This window comes from Talpa europaea (genome assembly GCF_964194135.1).
Source record: "Talpa europaea genome assembly, chromosome: 13".
Lineage (NCBI taxonomy): Eukaryota > Metazoa > Chordata > Mammalia > Eulipotyphla > Talpidae > Talpa > Talpa europaea.
Window position 1 is genome coordinate 48263181 of NC_140080.1, and position 18816 is coordinate 48281996.

The following is an 18816-nucleotide window of genomic DNA, read 5'->3' on the forward strand; positions in this document are numbered from 1 at the left end:
AGCTCTTTAATTTGATGTAGTCCCAGCTGTTTATCTTTGCCTTCACTATCACTGCTTTGGGTGATGTGTCTGTAAATATGTCTTTGATGTGCATATCACGTAGTGTTTCACATATATTTCCTTCTAAGTATTTTATGGTTTCAGGTCTTGTGTCTAGTTCTTTAATCCATTTTGAGTTGGTTTTTGTGCATGGTGTGAGGTAGTGGTCAAGCTTTATTCTTTTGCATGTAGTGACCCAGTTTTCCCAGCACCATTTATTGAACAAACTTTGTTTGCTCCAGTGCATATTCTTTGCTCCTTTGTCAAAGATTAGTTGACCATAAATCTGTGGGTTTATTTCTGGATTTTCTATTCGATTCCATTGGTCTGTGTGTCTGTTCTTGTTCCAATACCATGCATTTTTGATGATTATGGCTTTGTAGAATAGTTTGAAGTCTGGGAGTGTGATGCTTCCATTCCCTTCTTTTTTTTTTTCAGGAGAGCTTTCGCTATTTGGTGTTTTCAGTGATTCCATATGAATGTCATCAATAATTGTTCTATTTCTTTGAAGAATGACATTGAAATTTTGATTGGAATAGCATTGAATCTGTATTTTGCTTTTGGGAGGATGGCCATTTGAATAATGTTTATTCCTCCAATCCATGAGCAGGGGATGTCTTTCCATTTCTTTGTATCTTATTCTATTTCTTTTAATAGTGTTTTATAGTTATCTTTGTATAGGTCCTTTACCTCTTTTGTTAGATTTATTCCCAAGTATTTGATTTTTTTTGTTTCGATAATAAAAGGGATGGTTTTTTTGATTTCTTCTTCAGATTTATTGTTTGTGTATAGGAAGGCTACTGACTTTTGCGTGTTGATTTTGTATCCTGCCACTTTACTGAACTGATTGATGAATTAGTTGACCATAATTAGTTTTTCTGTGAAGTTTTTGGGGTTCTCTATGTTTATTATCATATCATCTACAAATAGTGATAGTCTGACTTCTTTTCCTATTTGGATTCCTTGTATGTCTTTCTCTTGTCTTATTGCTCTGGCTAGGACTTCCAGTATTATACTGAAAAGCAGTGGTGAGAGTGGACATCCTTGTCTTGTTCCAGATCTTAATGGAAATGCTTTCAGCTTTTCACCATTGAGAATGATACTGGCTGTTGGCTTGTCATATATGGCCTTTCTGATGTTCAGGTATGTTCCTTGTATCCCAAGAATTTCAAGGGCTTTTATCATGAGTGGGTGTTGCACTTTGTCGAAAGCTTTCTCAGCATCTATTGATATTATCATATGGTTTTTATATTTCTTTTTGTTGATGTGTTGGATGACGTTGATTGATTTTCAGATGTTGAACCATCCTTGTGTCTCTGGCATGAATTCTGTTTGGTCGTGGTGAATTATCTTATGGATACATTGTTGGATTCTGGTAGCTAAAATTTTATTGAGGATTTTTGCATCAGTGTTCATTAGGGAGATTGGCCTGTAGTTTTCCTTTTTTGTGTTGTCCTTGTTTGGTTTTGGTATTAGTGTAATGTTGGCTTCATAGAACAAGTTAGGTATTGTCACTTCCTTCTCAATTTTTTGGAAGAGTTTGTGAAGGATCGGCACTAATTCGTCTCTGAATGTTTGGTAGAATTCATTTGTAAATCCATCAGGTCCTGGGCTTTTGTTTTTGGGGAGGTTTTTGATTACCATTTCAATTTCGCTAATTGTAATTGGTCTGTTTAGGTGTTCTATTTCTTCTTTATCTAGCTTTGGGTGATTGTAGAGTTGTAGGAATTTGTCTATCTCCTCTAGATTGTTGAACTTGTTTCCATATAACTGTTCATAGTAGTTAGTGATTATTCTTTTGATTTCTGCTGTGTCCGTTGTGATTTCTCCTCTTTCATTTGTGATCCTGTTTATTTGTGCTTTCTCCCGTTTTTCCTTTGTGAGCCTGGCTAGGGGTTTGTCTATTTTATTGATTTTTTCGAAGAACCTGTTCTTGGTTTCATTGATCTTTTGGATTGTTTTTTTAGTTTCAATTTCATTTATTTCTGCTTTGGTTTTTATTATTTCTTTTCTTCTACTGGTTTTGGGGTTTTTTTTTGTTGTTGTTGTTCTTTTTCTAGATCTTTGAGCTTCGATATTAGGTTGTTTCTTTGAGTTCTTTCTTGTTTCTTGATGTGAGCCTCTATTGCTATATATTTTCCTCTTATTACTGCTTTTGCTGCATCCCATACATTCAGGAAATTGGTGTTCTCCTTGTCATTCAATTCAAAGATTTTTTTTTATTTCTTCTTTGATCTCCTCATTAGTCCAGTGGTCTTCCAGTCGTGCAGTTTCCAATCTCCATGAGGTAGGAGAGTTCCTTGCCTTCTTTTTTGGTTTCTAGTTTGATGCCTTCATGGTCAGAAAAGATGGTTGGTATGATTTCAATCTTGGGGTATCTGTTGATGTTTGTCTTGTGTCCCAGTATGTGATTGATCTTGGAGAATGATCCGTGTGCACTTGAGAAAAATGTGTATGCCGTTTTTTGGGGGTTTAGTGTTCTATAGATGTCTGTTAAGCCCAAGCGCTCTAGATCCTTACTTAGAGATTTAGTGTCTTTACTTATTATTTGTCTCGTTGATCTATCCATTGTTGATCGTGGTGTGTAAGTCTCCCACTACGTATGTGTATTGTCCCCTTGATCATAATGTAGTGACCATTGGGATCTCTTTTTATCTTTTTGAGTTTGAAATCTGTTTGATCTGATATAAGTATAGCTTTTCTGCTTTCTTTTTTAGTCCATTTGCTTGTAGGATTGTTTTCCATCCTTTAACTTTGAGTCTATTTTTATCTTTCATAGCTAAATGTGTTTCCTGGAGACAGCAGAAGGTTGGGTTTTGTTTCTTAATCCAGCCTGCAACTCTGTGTCTTTTTATTGAAGAGTTTAGTCCATTTACATTTAGAGTTAATATTGATATGTTAGCATCTGTATTTGCCATTGTGTTTGTCTTTCCTTTGATTTTATTTATTTAATCTTTTAATAACTTTTTGTTTGGCCTTCTTTCGTTGTTATTAGTCCCTCTGAGGTTCTGGCTTTAGGACTCCTTGTAGTATTTTTTGGAGTTTGGGTTTAGTCATAATGAAATTCCAGAGTTTCTGTTTGTCTGGGAAGGTCCTTATTCTTTCTTCATAGAGGAAGGAGAGCTTTGCGGGATAGAGTATTCTTGGTAGGCATCTGTTTTCTTGGAGTCTGTTGACTATGTCCCCCCGCTCTCTCCTTGCCCATAGTGTTTCTTTGGAGAAGTCTGATGTCAGCCTGTTTGCTTTTCGTTTGAATGTTATCTGTTTCTTCCCTCCTTCAGCTTCATTATTTTTTCCTTGTCCTGGATTCTTGGGAGCTTTACTATTATGTGTCTTGCTGTATTTTTCCTTTCATCGTGGAAGTTTGGTGTTCTTCTTGCTTCTTGTATATCAATATTCAGCACCTTCTTCACGTTTGGGAGATTCTCTTCAATTATTTCCTTGAATATTTTCTCTGTTCCCACATATCTCTCCTCTCCTTCTGGGATTCCTATAACTCTTATATTTCCTTTCCTCATGGAGTCAGATAGTTCCCGAAGTCTTTCTTCTGTCTTTTTCCTTCATACTTCTCTTTCCTTTTCTGTTTTGGTTCTTTTTATTTCTGTGTCTTCGAGAGTACTTATTCGTTCTTCCATTTCATCTATTCTGCTTTCATTGCTTTTCCCAGAGTTCTTTAGTGCCTCCATTAATTCTTTGATCTCCTGCATTTCTTTTACTTCCCTCTTTAGGGACTCAATTTCATTCTTCTGATCGTTGATTATTTTTCCCTTATCATTGTTTTCCTTTAGGACTTCTATCAGTTTTTAATCATGGCAATTTTAAATTCTCATTCTGGAAGGCTCATAAGTTCTTCCAAGTTACTGTCATTGCAATCTGGGGGATGGGTTTCTTTTTGTAGTGTGCTTTTTTCCTGAGAAGTTGCTAGGTTGCATGTGGTTCTTCTACTCCCTACTGTCTCTTTTCTATTTTGCCATATGCATTGGGATGCTGTGTTGCTGGGACTGGCCGGCATCTTGGGTGAACTTCTCTGCTCCCCTTGGCTCCTCTCGGAACCATGTGTTGGTTTCAAGCAGTCTTTACTGAAGAAAGGTCCCTATTCTAAAATGCCGATGCGGGGACATGCTCCCCTGCTTGCCTGGTCTGCCCAGGGCGTGGGTTCCTGCTTCCCCTCTGGGCTTGGACTGCAGGCCAGAATGGGCTGGTGTGGGCAAACTTCCCAGCTCACCTCTGGCTCCTCTGGGATCCTTCTGCTGGTTTCAGGCAGTCTTTACTGGAGAAATGTCCCTGTTCTAAAATGGCGATGCGGGACGTACTCCCTGTGTGCCCAGTCTGCCCTGGTGGTGGGTTCCTGCTCCCCCTCTGGGCTCTGACTGCAGGCCAGAAGGGGCCTCGCACGTGCAGGGACCTGGGCAGCCGTGATCCGTGTATCCTTTTCAAGTGTGCTGCTTTTCTGCACAAGCTTACTGGCTGGCCTGGGGCTGTGTGTAGGTCTCTGGGAGTCTTTGTTTTTCTCTAATGGTGCCTGGAGCCATTCGCTCACCTCCTTGGCGAACCTGCAGGGTTCTCCACAGCTCTAGTTCATGGGGTATGGTGGCTGAAATAGTTCCTTTCCACTCTCAGTCCTGCATAGTTCGTTCTTGTTGGTTGTTTTAGTTTTATCCTCCATCCTGTTGGTCGGAGAGTCCTCAGAGATTTTTAAAACAGATAACTAATAATCCCTAGATAAAATTAGGATTGTGAATATCAGAAATCTGTGTATATCAATACATCTGGTATATCTTTCAAGATAGAAAGCTCAGAATCCTAATTTAGAAATAATGTTGTTGCTCAGATTTTGACATGTGACACCAGATATTAGGTACTCATTATCTGCAAAGCCCAGTTACAAGTCATGAAACCTATTTTTTTCCTTGTGTAATGTTAGTTCATAAATACTCATTTAGAAGATGTTAAGTACTCCTTCCATGCATCTTCTCTCATCTCTGAGACTTGGTGCCACTCCACTTCCTTCACTCCTTCTCCATCATACCCCTCATGTTAGCTAGCTTCTGTGAGCCTCAGGTCCCCAGTAATGTGGGATGTTCGGATTAAATGACCAGTAGATCATTGCCTATTAGTTTCCATTATCACTTCCCTAGCACTCTCCCACAGCCGAGTAGGGCCAGGAAAAGAGCAAGGCTCTGGATGAGGAATAGGGACCAGTCTGGGACACTGGATATTAGGGCATCCTTAAATGTGTAGTTTAGGACTCAGTTTTCCCCAAAGACTGTAAGTGCCTGACTCTGCTATGTTTAAGTGATTATTTTGTAAATCTTAACAACATCGCAAGGTAAATAGTAATATTTTTCTTTGCCCTTACCCAAGGAGGGTAACCCAGACAAGATCTGCCCTGTGAGGGGCAAGTGATTTCTTAGAGAGTCTCAAGCCTTAATTTTCTTTTTAAAATAATTATGGAAACACATTCTGAAACAACCAAAAATATTCCCCCTTCCTTCCCCAGTTTCTTTCTTGGGAGCAAAATAATACATTATTTTATATCACGTTCTCTTCAAGGTTCAAAGTAATTTTATTCTTCTATATTAATATTCTTATACATTACTAAGTTAAAAAAAAGCAGGTAGTGTTATTCTCATTTTGCAGATGGTTAATCTGAGATTTGAGAAACTAAAAACAAAGTTTAGAAATGTTCCATACTAAGCTTATTTTCATATAAAATAAGATAGGTTTCATACAATGTATTTAAACTTAATCAAAATGCAATGATAGGCTCAGTAAAATGTAAATATATCAGGGTGAATTATTGTGAGTAGAATGGCATAATAAATTTGTAATTAATATGTGAACATATTTTGCTTATCAGTGTTTTCTTAAAATTGCAAATGCTAATTAAAACAATTTAAAAGGGTACAGACTTCCAGTTATAAGAGAAATAAGTTCTGGAGATCTGATGTACAGCATTTTGACTACAGTTAACAATACCGTATTGTACACTTGACAGTTGCTAACACTGTAAATATTCTTTATACACACACAAAACAGGTATGTTTGGTGAATGGAGGCTGTAATTTATTACCGTAACCATTTTGCAATATATACATATAGCAAATGAAAATAAATAATAGACATTTTAAATATGGAACATCTAAAAGTCAGTGTTTGTATTAGCTTCTGAGAATAGAATTCTGCCTCATACGTTAGAGGGAAGGCACAAATCAGTACTGATAAGAGCTATGGAGGAAAAGAATATAGTACTATAAAATTGTACAGTAGGAAGATTTGGCTTAATCAAGGAGGAAGGGAAGTTTTCACTGAAGAATTGGTGATTCTGTTGACATCTGAAGGAAAAACTGAAGTCCACAGTGTAAGAGACCAGGCATGGGGATGAGGACAGGGGAGTGTTCAAGGAGAGATCACTCAGAAGTAGTTGTGCCAGCAGGCACAGGGCAGAATCAACTATGGATTCGGACAGATGGATAAAGGAGAGTCCCAGGGCCGTCAGTGGATTTTGCAGCCCTTAATGCTCTCTCAGGGATCCAGGCACACAAGCAGACCAGGCAGGGAAGCTACATGCAACTAAGCCTCCCAGTCCCCCACAAATCTTTACATTTAATCTCTGGGCTCTCTCTGGTATTCTCTCATGGTTTCGCCTCTCTGTGGTCATGAAGCTCTTTCTCTCATAGCCAGCCTCCAAGTGATGCTGCCCTTATATTCCTGGCTAGGCTCAGGTATGTGCATTTACGTATGCCCACATGCATGCTCCAGGTATCCACAATCAACACAATCAAGGCTGCAGTGATAGCCACAGAAGCCAGTGGCATAAAAAGCCTGATTAATTCACTTACCGTCCAGAAGTCCAGGCAAAATAGTTTTGGTTTTTTTTTTTTGGATTAAGGGATTTGCAGTGGACTTAAGTAAATAATAATAATAATAATAATAAAGGAGGAAGTAATATGAGATTTAATGATAGATTAGATATGTGAATTGCAAGAAAAAGAAATGTTAATACAGCTTAAAAGCTGTATGTTAATTTGTAACTGAAGAATTTAACCACAAGGCCCAAAAGGAAATTAGAGTGAGCAATATCAGTTTATTCCTGTGTAGGACTGTTTCTATTTTAGTTTACCATGGATGGAAAGAAAATTACAGAGGAGTAAAATCTGTACTTTAGTAGCACTTCTGCATATCTTTTACTAATGAAATTTTAATTCTTAAATGTTTTTATTTTATTTGGTAGAATCTTAAGAAGATTCAAGAAATGGAAAAGGGTGATGAATCGCCCACAGACCTGGAGGAGCTGAAAAATGCTGACTGGGTAAGATAACTGGATATTCCCTCTATTCAGAGTTGAAGAAATAGTGTGTTTTTTAAAATGCTGGTTATTAAGGACTGTGATGTGAATTACTATTACGTGAACTTGAGTACAAAGTCTTAAATTTGAAGAAATACGTATTTTTCCATTTTAAAAAACTGATTAGAACTGCTCCAATATCTCTGGGGATTTTGGTGTTTCAAAATACAGATCTTTCTAGTTATATTAATTCCTTAATTAAAACCTTAATACCCTTGTAAGTCAAAGTTCAAGCTCTATTTCATGATAATGTGTGGAAAATATAGTGTAGTACATTCATTTATTCAATGAACAGTTACTGTTCACTGAATGTAAAATGAATAATATGAGATATCTGCCTTCACAAAGAATGGATAATTGTAGTGTATTCACATGATGTACTTAGTTGGGGTTTGGTTTTTTGTTTTTGGTTTTTTTTTTTTTTTTTTTTTTTTTCAGATTTATTTTATTGATTTCTGCATATGAGAGCTGGAGTGCAGGCCAGAGGTGTGGAGCTGGGGGGTGGTGAGAGGATTCACCAGGGACAGAGTGGGGAGCAGAAAAAGGTGGATCCACTGAAGTACACTGCTGAGGGGAGCAGCAGGAGAGACAGGAGAGGTCTGCTTTGCCATGTGGGTTAGCTCCCTGGCTGAGGATAGAACTTATGCTGCAGTGGCTGCTGATAGCTTCATAGTGCTAAGACTTAACACCTTGCACCACCAGAGAGGCCCCACATGACACACTTTGAATCTTTTTCTGGCATGGTACTAGATCCTAGTGACACCAAGATTCTATGTCCTTATTTTATGACTTAGGATGAGGTAAGGTGACAGTCTTGGGGACAGGATAGTGAATGCCATGAAGTGTTAGAGATATATTCAGATATCACTGGGAAGGCACATTTTAGAATTCTCACTTTTCAGATTAAGGATACTGAATAAATAATGACCTCATTAAATAAAGGAGTAGGAGTAGATGCAGATTTGGGGACTTGAACAAGTCATTTTTGAACATTGTAGATTTTAATTGTTTGCCATATTCCTTTCTGATAACTTTATTAAGGTATCATTGGTATACAGTAAGCTACCCATATTTAAAATGCATCAATAAGTTCTGATAAGTACATACACACAAACATATTTATCACTACAGTGAAAATGAACCTACTCATCATCTTCCAAAATTTTCTTATACCCCTTTGAAGTCCTGCTTCCTGCATCTCTCCTCCCTAGTTTCCAGGCAACTTGTTATCTACTTTCTCTCATTATAGATTAGTTTGCAGATTGTAGAATTTTAGCTATATAACCATATAATATATACTGTTTTTTTTCCTTGATTTTTTTCACTCAGTATAATTCTTCTGACATTTTATCCAGTAGTTTTCTTCTGTTGATGGGTGTTTCCTGTCAGCAATATTCTCAGTAGTTATATACCTTCATTGAAATATTTGGAGTGAGGGGCCTCCCTCGTGGCACAGGCGGATGAACGCAGTGCTGTGAAGCTGTCCACTGCCTCTGCAGTGCCAGTTTGATCCCCACCGGCCTCGGAGCAACCCACATGTCAGCAGACCTCTCCTGTCTTGCCCACTGCTCCCCTCAGCAGTGTATTTCGTCAGTCTGCCTGCTCTGTTCCCCATTCTGTCTCTGGTGAATCCTCTCACCCTCCCACGCATCTGGCCTGTACCCTAATTCTTGTATAAATAAAATAAATCTTAAAAAAAAAAAAGAAGCTACCCTTTAAAAAAAAAAAAAAAAGAAATATTTGGAGTGAATGCATACATTGTACAAAAGTGAAAAATGATGTAAAAATATATAGAATAATTAAAAATAATAAATAATAAAATAAAATCCAATAACAATAAAAAAAGACAATCAAGCTGTAATTACATAAAGTATGTTCCTAATTTTATAAAATGTATTCATCTATTCAGACCCACAGAAGAAAAGAAAAAAGACAAGATGGAAATGGAATTTTATAATTATGATATCAAAAAAAGAGAACTATTTGGAGTGACATTAATTGGTACATTTAAGAATAAAACTAAAACAATAAGTTGTATTATTCGACATTTTAGAATAATATTATCGAGTTTCTTCTGTATAGGAGAGTTCTCTGATAGTGTCGTTCTAGGTATGCATTTCATGTTGGCTAGTAAATTTTTAAATTTCTTTTCTTTTTTTTGAGAGATTTTTTTATTTATGCATACAAGAGCTGGGGTAGAGGTCAGAGATGCGGAGGGTGAAAGGATTCACCAGAGAGAGAGAATGGAGAACAGAACAGGCAGATTGACCACAGTACACTGCTGAGAGGAGCAGCCAGCGAGTCAGGAGAAGTGTGCTGTGCCATGTGGATTGCTCCCTGGTCGGCCGGGGATTGAACTCATGCTGCAGAGGCTGCTGATAGCTTCATAGTGCTGTGCTTAACCCCTTGCAACACCAGAGAGGCCCCTCAACTGTCAAGATTTCTTAAAGCCTGAGGAGGTCAAGAGAAGAGATTGCACTTTAAAAAGATGAAGGCACATTTGCACTGGATCTTAAAGGAATGAGTAAGAGAATTAGAGAAGTTGGGACAAAACAATCCCAAGAGAGAAATCTAAATTATTGATATTATATTAGAACATCTTTAATAGCAGAATGCTAAGAATTATAAAAATATGAATATTTATTTTTTGTATATAGGACGGAAACTGATTTTTGTACACTGATTTTTACACTGTACCACTTTGCTAAACTGGGTAATTGTTTCAATTAATTTTTCTGTGGGTTCTCTCTATATTATGTTGTCTGCAAATGATAATGATAGTTTTAGTTCTCTCTGAATGTGGATTACACTTATAATATATTTTTCTTGTCTGGTTGCTCTAGCAAAGATTTCCAATACTATATTGAATAGTAGAGCTGAGAGTGGACATCCTTGTCTTGTACCAGATCTTAGTGAAACAGGTTTCAGTTTTTCACTATGTACTCCTTTAACTGGCCAGTTTTATCCCTTCATGTTTGGATTGATTATTGATTTATGAATGTCTGCTGCTGCCTTTTTGCCCTTTTTCATTTCTTTTTGTATGTTCCTTTCTTTGGTTTAGATGTGAGAGCATCTTTTAATTTTTCTTTGAGAAGTGGTCTAGTTTTTGCAGACTCCTTCAGTTTCTCTTTGAGAAAGCCTTTATTTCTCCTTCATATCTAAAGGAGAGCTTTGCAAGTATTCTTGCAAAAGATTAAAGTATTCTTTGCAAGATAAAGTATTTTTTCTGGATTTATATACTTAGTCCTGTCTAAACATAGATTCAAGAAGTTTTGCTCTGTTATTTCTTTAAATATGTTTTCTGTTCCATTTTTCTCTCTTCTACCTCTGATATTCCCATTGTCCTTATGTTGCCATTTCTCATGGAGTAGGATAATTCTCAGAGTGTTTCTTCATTTTTTAGTTTCAGGGTTAATGATATTTAATGAAATATTGTAGTGTGTTAAAATTAAGTGGCTCAGATACGTAAATATATTTATTATAAAATCAACTGATGTATTTTGTAAGAATTTTCTATATGAAATATGTGGTTGAATTTCTCAAAAAGAAAAGGCCATGCAAGGTCCTGCAGTGCGCCACTGAACCCCACCATTCTAAAGACTAGAAGTCCAAGTTCGGACAGCTGATTGCCCTAAGGAGGGTGAGCACCTGGATCCCCACTGGTGGAGGTACTAGAGTGCCAGGTCCTGCAATATCCCATGAGACCCCACCAGCCACCCACTTCAAACAGTGAGCTCCTGGACCAGTGAGGGTGAGGAGCCATACATAGCAGGAGGCCCACCTACAGCATCAGCACCCCAAAGCAAATAATGGAGAAAAGAAAAAACAAAATGGTCACATGAGTCCTCAGAGAAATAATATAATACATTGAGAGAACAGATCTCCAGAACTCAGCTTTCAAGACATGATACATTGGCTCTGATCTTCTTAACAAGTTATGAAGTACCATTTTCTTTTATTGAGGAGGAATCGAGGGTTCAGAAAGGGAAACAGTTTGCTGGGTGTCAAATAGCTATTAGGTAGTTATATCAGCTAGCTATGGTGACAATAATGCTGCATAACTAATCACAACAAAATTACAGTAGAATAAAATAAGAACATTTACTTAGCTCATCGGTCCACAGATGAGTCGTTAATTCCAGTCTACATTTGTGTTATTGTTCTCCTGGGTAGTCATAGAAATGGACATCCTTCTGGTCCAGGCCTGATGTTCTCATGGTAGTGAGAATTTCAAGGCCATTTATATTTGTTTTTTAAGACTTTATTCATGTTATATTAACTACTATTCCAGTGGCAAAGCAGCCATATAACCCAACTCCAAGACAAGGTGTGGGAAGTCTACTCTTCAGTGAGCAAAGTATAATTATTTAGATAAAACTAATAAATTTATTCACTGACGTCTCTACACTCTTTGTTCTCTCAGGCTCGATTCTGGGTACAGGTGATGAGGGATTTACGAAATGGAGTAAAACTTAAGAAGGTCCAGGAACGGCAGTATAACCCTTTGCCCATTGAATATCAGCTCACCCCTTATGAGATGCTAATGGATGACATTCGCTGCAAAAGATACACTTTGCGGAAAGTGATGGTGAGTAACAAAGAAAACTATTAGTGGACTAAAATGGTTATTCTTTACTAATCTTATTTGTTGAAAATTTTCTTCTCATGACCGTAGTACATGGTCACTATAAAAAATTTGGAAAGTACAGTAGACTCAAAGAAGAAAAGTTAACAAATACATAATTCCACGAACCAGAGAGAAATTTTGCTAACATTCTGGGGTATACTTTTCAGTTTACTTTCTATACAGTTTTTTTTTTTTTGACAAAATGGGTTAATGTTGAATACTTTGTTGTATATCTGGTTCTTTTCACTTAACATATTGTGAACATTTTTCTGTGTCTTTATATATTCAACATAATGATTTCTTTTGTTTTTAATTGAAGTAATGTACGTTTACTACAAGATCTGTGATTCAAGAGGTATAGGATCACACTTCCTCACATGTATATCATCATGATTTCTAAATGACTATATATTCTCTAACTTAGGGATAGAGCAGAGTTTATTAAACTAATCAACTTATAACCAATTATTTTGTGTATTGCTGTGTACAAATCTTTTTGAATTAGTTACAATGAATTCCTGGAGTTAGGTTCTGAAAAGCCATGTCCAGACAGCTCTACCTTTGAATCATGTCCTTAGTCTGCTACATACACACTTCAGAGGCTCTTTATTCCAAGTCACCATCATCAGTCATTTAGACTGTCACATTGCATGGCCTTCCTGCTTTCATTCTTGCTCCTTTTTAGCCTATTTGTCTCCAGGCCAGAGTAAACCATTAAAGTAAAGGTATGATGATATCATTGACCTACTCAGAATATTCCACTGCTTTCCATCACCCTCAGGATAAACTCCACGCTTTAACCTTTGCCAGAAAAGGTCACACAATTCTGTTGCAGTCTACCTCTCAGATAGCAAGTTCTGCTGTTCTCACTGGTTGACTGCTTCTCCTCAACCACCATCAACTCTCCGCCATCATCCTCCCTTGCTCCTGCAGCTAAGCCTTTACTCTCCTTCTTCCTGAAGCTCTCTCTTTACACACATCTACTTAACTTTCCCCTTCATTCATCAGGGTTTTGCTCAAATACCCTACCCCATAAACTCCCAGTAATGAAGAGAAGACTTTTCTCTCCATATATTTCAGTGTCAGTGTGTTGTCAGATTTACCATCTGTCTCCCATGGGAATATAGAGACTTAGCTATTTCATGATTATATCCCTTTGACTAGAACATATGCCTAACACATATGCTAAATACTGAGATTAATAAATACTTGTAGAAGAAATTAATTACAGTCGTGTTTTTGAGACAGTTTAATCAGTTATCTTGTAGAAGATTGTTATGAAACACATCACTTGATTTTACAATAAGTAAATTTAAGTAGCTGTTTGAGCTGCTTGTTAATTGATTTTTAATACACTACAGTATTCCAGCTAAGTACATGTTGATCTACTTTTCAGTAAATCTGATTTACTTTATAGATGTGAAAACTGAAGTTTAGAGAAGCTCAGTAACTTCCAAGTTCAGAAAACTAGTTGTAAGGCAAAGTCTCAATTTTAGTCTCATTCTGCCTGACCCCAGAGCATGCAATATACATATTGCCAGTTGTGGTCATTACTGTTCACAGCATAATAGTTTGCCCCTTTCTTCACATTCTTGCCTGATGTGAGTATCGTTTAGGGTTAATCAATTTTGAATGGGAGAAAATACTCTTTCATTTTTTAAATCTACATACATTCCTTTGGTTACCAGTACATTTATACATTTTAAATATATACCAGTTGTTTTTATGTCTTAATTTTATTTTAATTTAAGAAATATTTATTGAGCAGTTATCATGTGCCAGGCACTATTTTGGACTTGGAAAAAGGACATAATACTACTGACTTTGGTTCTCACAAAGCTTACACTGTGGTGGGAGCCACTGATAACTAGATAGGCATGTTTACAATATGATGAGCAAGTAGAATGGGTCATGTGCTCAAAAACATGTTCAGAGATCAAGATATAATGCAGTTTGACATAGGAAGACAACAACAATAAAAATTCACCATAATTCAAATGTAGACTGGAATGTAGGAAGTTGTAAGGAGTGAAGCTGGCAAGGTGATTTCAGACCATCTCATATACTCAGTATTTTTGGGATGGTGCAGAGGGTCAGAGAAGAGAACAACTTGGGAGATAGACTGAGGACCCTCATTATTTAAGAGGTGAGAACAGAGGAAGGTGATAAAGACTTAGAAAGATAAACCAGAGAGAAAACAAAGAAATTAGAGTGGAGTGATGGCTGCAAATAGGAAGTGTATTTTAGGAAAGTGGAATGCTGCTTGGAGGTGAGGTAAGTTAAGCACACTGGGATATAACAGATTTAGCAATATGATAGTAGTTTGTAGGGTGGAAAGTGAGGAAATAGACACATCCAGAATATATATGTGTCTCCTTAGAGGTTTTTTTTCCAGGTGTTTTTTTTTTTTTTCACAAATTAATTTTTTTATTTTTTTAAATCATTGTTAATTTTTAAACAATATTTGCTTCCCGTCCACCCCCTCAGGTGTAGTCCCCATAGAGTTTCCTTCACCAATGCACCTGTGCACCATCACCTCAGTCCCCTGTTCGCCTCCCTCCCTCCCTCCCTCATTCCCTCCCTCCCTCTGATCCCTCTCTCTCCTCCTCCCCTGCACTATGTCCCTGATTTATAATTGTCTGGTTTTGCTTTGTTGTGTTTTGTACTGTTGTTATTTTTTCACACTGATGTCTTCTTTGGTTTCTCTGTATTCCTGCTATAAGTGAAACCATCCGATATTTTTCTTTTTCCTTCTGGCTTATTTCGCTGAGCATAATTCCTTCTAGCTCCATCCATGTTGCTGAAAATGGCATGAGTTTATCTTTTTCGATTGCTGAATAATATTTCATTGTGTATATACCACATCTTCTTGATCCAGTCATCTGTTTTTGGGCATTTGGGTTGTTTCCAGGCTTTACCTATTGACAATAGTGCTGCAATAAACATAGGGGTACAGGTGGTCTTTTGAATCAGTGTTTTTGTGTCCTTTGGGTAGATCCCTAGTAGTGGAATTGCTGGGTGATATGGTAGCTCCATTTTTAGTCGACTGAGGAACCTTTAGACGGCTTTCCATAGTGGTTGGACCAGTTTGCACTCCCACCAACAAGTAGGAGAGTTTCTTTTTCACCACATCCTCACCAACATTTCTTTTTCTTTTTTTAAAGATTTATTTATATAAGCACTGGGTACAGTTAGAAGCGTGGGGGGCGGGGGTGGTGAGAGAATTCACCAGAGCCAGAGCGGGGAACAGAACAGGCAGATCTCACCAACATTTCTTGTTGCTTATTTTTTTTTGATATGTGCCATTCTTACTAGTGTAAGGTGGTATCTCAATGTGGTTTGGTTTGCATTTCCCTGATTATAAGGGAAGTTGAACATTGTTTCATATGCCTGTTGGCCATTTGCATTTCCTCTTTGGAGAAATGTCTTTTAAATTCTTCTGCCCATTTCTTGACTGGATTGCTTATTTTGTTTTTGTTGAGTCATGTGAGTTCATTGTATATCTTTGTGATCAGTCTCTTATTAGTTGAATGGAGTGCAAAAATTTTTTCCCAATCAGTGGGGTGTCTCTCTGTTTTGGTTAATGTCTCTTTTGCTTTTTTTTTTTTTTTTTTTTTGGTTAATGTCTCTTTTGCTTTTCAGTTTGATGTAATCCCAGGTGTTTATCTTTTCTTTGACTTCCTTTGCTTTGGATGATGAGTCTTTAAAGATGTTATTACAATGTATGTCTTGTAGTGTTTTGCCTATATTTTCTTCTATATATTTTATGGTCTTATGTCCAGTACTTTTATCCATTTTGAGTTGATTTTTGTGTATGGTGACAGGTAGTGGTTTAGTTTCATTTTTTTGCATGTGGTGGTGCAGTTTTCCCAGAACCATTTATTGAACAAACTGTTCATGTTCCATTGCATATTATTTGCTCCTTTGTCAAAGATCAGTTGTCCATATAAGTGTGGTTTTATTTCTGGGCTTTCTATTTGGTTCCATTCTGTGTGTCTGTGTTCCAATACCAAGCTGTTTTAATTATTATGGCTTTGTGGTATAGCTTGAAGTTTGGAAATGTGATACCTCCTTTCTCCTGTTTTCATCAGTAGGGCTTTGGCTGTTCGTGATTCCATATGAATTTCATCAGTATTTGTTCTATTTCTTTAAAGATTGTCATTGAGATTTTTATTGGAATGGCATTGAATCTGTATGTTGCTTTTGGTAGGATGGACATTTTAATAATGTTAATTCTTCCAATCCATGAGCAGGGGATGTCTTTCCATTTCTTTGTGTCTTCTATTTCTTTTAACAGTGTTTTATAATTTTCTTTGTATAGGCCCTTCACCTCTTTTGTTAGGTTTATTCCCAAGTATTTGATTTTTTTTTTTTGTTTCAATCATAAAAGGGATGTTTTTCTTGATTTCTTCTTCTTCAGACTGATTGATTGTGTATAGGAAGGCTACTTACTTTTGTGTGTTGATTTTAGGGTTCTCTATCCTGATCTTAAAGGAAAGGCCTTCAGCTTTTTGCCATTAAGAATGATATTGGCAGTGGGTTTGTGATATATGGCTTTTGTCATGTTAAGGTATGTTCCTTCTATCCCAGGAATTTTAAGGGCCTTCATCATTAATGGATGTTGTACTTTGTCAAAAGCTTTTTTAGCATCTATTGATAATGATCATATGGTTTTTATTTTCTTTTTGTTGCTGTGTTGGATTTCATTGATTGATTTTCGTATGTTGAACCATCCTTGTGCCCCTGGGATGAATCCCACTTGATCTTGGTGTATTATCCCTTTGAGGCATTGTTGGAGTCTGCTGGCAAAGATTTTGTTAAGTATTTTTGCATCAGAGTTCATTAGGGAGATTGGCATCTAATTTTCTTTTTTATGTGCTATCTTTGGTTTTGGGATTAGTGTAATATTGGCTTCCTAGAATGAATTTGGTAGTATTCCTTCTTTTTCAATTTTTTTTAAAGATTTATTTATTTATTTATACAAGCACTGGGTACACTCAGAAGTGCGGGCGGTGAGAGAATTCACCAGAGCCAGAGCAGGGAGCAGAACAGGCAGACAGACGAAGTACACTGCTGAGGGGAGCAACGGGCGGAAGGAGAGATCTGTGCACCATGTGGGACCCTCGCCCGGAGGCTGGGGATCGAACCAGCGCTTCAGAGGATGCGGGCAGCTTCTCAGCCCAGCACTCAACCTCTGTGCCACCGGGGAGGCCCCTTTTCCAATTTTTTGAAAGAGTTTGTGTAGAATATGCACTAATTCCTACTGAACATTTGGTAGAATTAATTATGAAGCCATCTGGACCTGGGCTTTAGTTTTTGAGGAGTGCTTTGATGACTGCCTCAGTTTCACTGCTTGTAATTGGTCTGTTTGCGTTCTGTTTCTTCTTTGTCCAGCTTTGGATGATTATATCGTTCTAGGAATTTGTCCATCTCTTCCAGATTGTTGAATATGTTCATAGTAATCTCTGATTTTTTTTTTGATTTCTACTGAGTCTGTTGTGATTTCTCCTCTTTCATTTATAATCCTATTTATTTGTGTTTTCTCCCATTTTTTCTTAGTGAGTCTGGCTAGAAGTTTGTCTATTTTGTTTACTTTTTTGAAAAACCAACTTTTGGTTTCATTGATCTTTTGGATTTTTTAAAATTTCCAATTCATTTATTTCTGCTTTGATTTTTATTATTTCCTTTCTTCTACTGGCTTTAGGGTTTTTTGTTGTTCTTTTTCTAGCTCTTTGAGATGTGAGATTAGATTGTTTCTTTGAGTTCTTTCTTGTTTCTTGATGTGAGCCTGTATTGCTATATATTTTCCTCTTGATACTGCTTTTGCTGCATCCAATACATTCTAGAAAGTGGTGTCCTCCTCAGCTCAAAGTATTTTTTAATTTCTTCTTTGATCTCCTCATTAGTCCAGTGGTCTTCCAGTAGTATGGATTTCAATCTCCATGAAGTGGGAGGGTTCTTTGTTTTCTTTTCATGATTTATTTCTAGTTTGATGCCTTTATGATCAGAGAAGATAGTTGGAATGACTTTGATCTTCATGTATCTGTTGATGTTTGTCTTTTGGCCCAGTATGTGATCAGTTCTGGAGAATGATCTGTGTGCGCTTGTGTGTAGATTTTTTGAGGTGCAGTGTCCTATAGATGTCTATTAAGTCCATGAGTTCTCTGCCTTTATTTAGGGCTCTAGTGTCTTTGTTTATTTTTTGTCTCGTTGATCTGTCCATTGGTGAGAGTGGGGTATTGAAGTCTCCCACTATATATGCATTTTATTTGATGTCTGTTTTCAGAGCTGATAATAATTGTCTAATATATTTTGGTGCTCCTTCATTTGGTGAGTATATGTTGATGAGAATTATTTCTTCCTGGTGTATTATCCCCTTGATCATAATGTAGTGTCCGTGTTTGTCTTTTTCTCTTTAGAGTTTTCATAAGGAGATCAAGAATAGCATTGGATGAGTCTTTAAAGGTGTTGCTGAGGCATATGTCATGCAGTGTTTTGCCTATATTTCCTTCTATGTATTTTATTTTCAGGTCTTATGCCTTGTTCTTTAATCCATTTTGAATTGGTTTTTGTGCATGGTGTTAGGTAGTAGTAAAGCTTCATTATTTGGCATGTAGCAACCCAGTTTTCCTAGCACCATTTATTGAAAAAACTTTCTTTGCTCCATTGCAGATTCTTTGCTCCTTGGTCTCACTTATAGCAAGAATTTAGAAAACCTAAATAAGGGACCAGGAAAAAGACATTATAATAAAGTAAAAATCAAAATCAATAAGCAACTATAAACCAAAGACACACTACAGGG

General features: G+C 37.0%; 1 protein-coding gene across 3 annotated transcripts in view; it reads left to right on the top strand.

Annotated features, from left to right (window-relative positions):
* SPIRE1 (spire type actin nucleation factor 1) overlaps nt 1–18816 on the top strand; it is a gene marked incomplete at both ends in the record, with an annotated part of 186405 nt that overhangs the window by 117352 nt on the left and 50237 nt on the right. For all 3 annotated transcript variants that reach the window (XM_084252095.1, XM_084252096.1, XM_084252097.1), the window contains 2 exons: nt 7274–7351; nt 11811–11975. In XM_084252095.1, coding sequence (XP_084108221.1) covers nt 7274–7351; nt 11811–11975 — 243 coding nt within the window. The remainder of the gene's footprint in view (nt 1–7273; nt 7352–11810; nt 11976–18816) is intronic.